Raw genomic sequence first — 1,575 nt, forward strand, 5'->3', positions numbered from 1 at the left:
TTGGTTACAACGATAGTGAAAGACATGGAGATAGCCTTTAATGGGGTGTTAAAGGCTATAAGAAAAACCACATGATTATGCATGACTTTTTACATGAGCCATGCCCTTAAAAATAGTTAAAACCCACAACTACTTTGATTTTTTAATATAATCTATGAGGTGGGCATTGAACACTTGAGTTGTTTGACTAGAATGAGTTAACGGTTAGTATATGAGTATGACTCAAGGCAACAACCTATTAGTCAGTGTATGTATGTGTGTGTGTGTGTGTGTGTGAGTTTATATATGTACATATATATTTATATTTATATATATCTATATATATGTGTGTATTCGACTTATGACTTGTGGCCCATGGGCCATAGTCGTGATGTCATGGTGAGGCTTGGAAGGGATTCTTAGTAGGGTTCAGGAAAAGATAGATTCAAATTAGCCTAGAACTTAATTAAATCTTAAAAGATCCTTCTCAAATTGACGAGAGAACGAAAAGTAATACCTCCTCAAAATATTAAAAATCTAGTTATGATTAGGTTGAACTTTTAAAAACAAAAATAATGCTCATTCAAAATGACAATTTCCTCCCCAATCCATGGTGAGAAGGATTTCTTAACATAGTTTTGTAACATTGAGATTCCACAGTTTGATAAGTCAATGCCAGGTATGAGTAAAAAATTTGTAGACAGTTTTTTTTTTTTTGTGTGTGTGTGGATGTGTTGGACTTAAAGTGGTTCATTTTCATGTGCATGGAAAGGTATCCCCCCCCCCCCCCCCCCCAAAAAAAAAAAGTGATTATTTCCATAAGGAAATTTAAACGTTAAAGGAAACTCTATAAGAGGGCATTTGATAATCTATAATTTATCATTTATAATTTTATGATTTATGATTTATAATTTATCATATATAATTTTATGCTTGGCGTGTGCCCGTCACGTTTCTTCTCTCTCGATCTCAATCAACGCTGTGTGCATGCATGGCGATGGCGCTCTGCCCCACGACAGCAAAATATAGCAGCCATGGCATCATGGGCCCTTGCTCATTCGCCCACCGCCGCCACCGCCACCATCTTCAAACGCTCAAACATGTCCTCTCACTTCCCGCTTGCCCTCGCTGCGCCTTCCCGCCCGCTACGCTCTCCCCCTGTCGCTATTGGGCCCCCCCTCCGCCATAGCTAAGTAAACCCTCTGCGCACGCAGGCACGCGCACACACACTCGCATACAGTGGCCATGGCCTCTTCTCCAGCCAGTAGATGGATCTCGTTTCTCGAACATAACCTTCTCGACGAGCCGGATCACCCTCAACAGCTGCCAGATGCCGCGGCTCCCTTCTGGAACTCCAGGTTCTGTAAAACCGAACCCTAATTCTGTTTTTTTAACCCTAACTAATGTTCTTCTTTCTAACCCAAATCCCGGCTCCGTTCTCCTATACCTGCAGTGCAGAGCATGAGACCAGCTCTAAAGGGGATTCCCTCAACCAAGACAACAAAAAGAGGTTCGATAACAAAGCCAATCCTTAGCAGGGTCTACTACTCTCTCTCTCTCTATCTCTCACACACACACACACACACACACACACAC

The 1,575-nt window shown here is 41.7% G+C and overlaps 1 protein-coding gene across 1 annotated transcript in view; it reads left to right on the forward strand.

Moving 5' to 3' along the window:
* The first annotated feature begins 1,041 nt into the window (after positions 1 to 1,041).
* LOC147626516 (transcription factor ILR3-like) overlaps positions 1,042 to 1,575 on the forward strand; it is a 5,921-nt gene continuing 5,387 nt past the window's right edge. Inside the window, exons 1-2 of the mRNA XM_086816936.1 lie at positions 1,042 to 1,337; positions 1,433 to 1,489. Of these exons, the coding sequence (XP_086673062.1) occupies positions 1,225 to 1,337; positions 1,433 to 1,489 (170 nt within the window). The 5' untranslated portion in view covers positions 1,042 to 1,224. The remainder of the gene's footprint in view (positions 1,338 to 1,432; positions 1,490 to 1,575) is intronic.

This window comes from Cibotium barometz, chromosome 22 (assembly GCF_041138505.1).
Source record: "Cibotium barometz isolate CiBa-2024 chromosome 22, ASM4113850v1, whole genome shotgun sequence".
In the NCBI taxonomy this organism is placed as follows: Eukaryota; Viridiplantae; Streptophyta; class Polypodiopsida; order Cyatheales; family Cibotiaceae; genus Cibotium; species Cibotium barometz.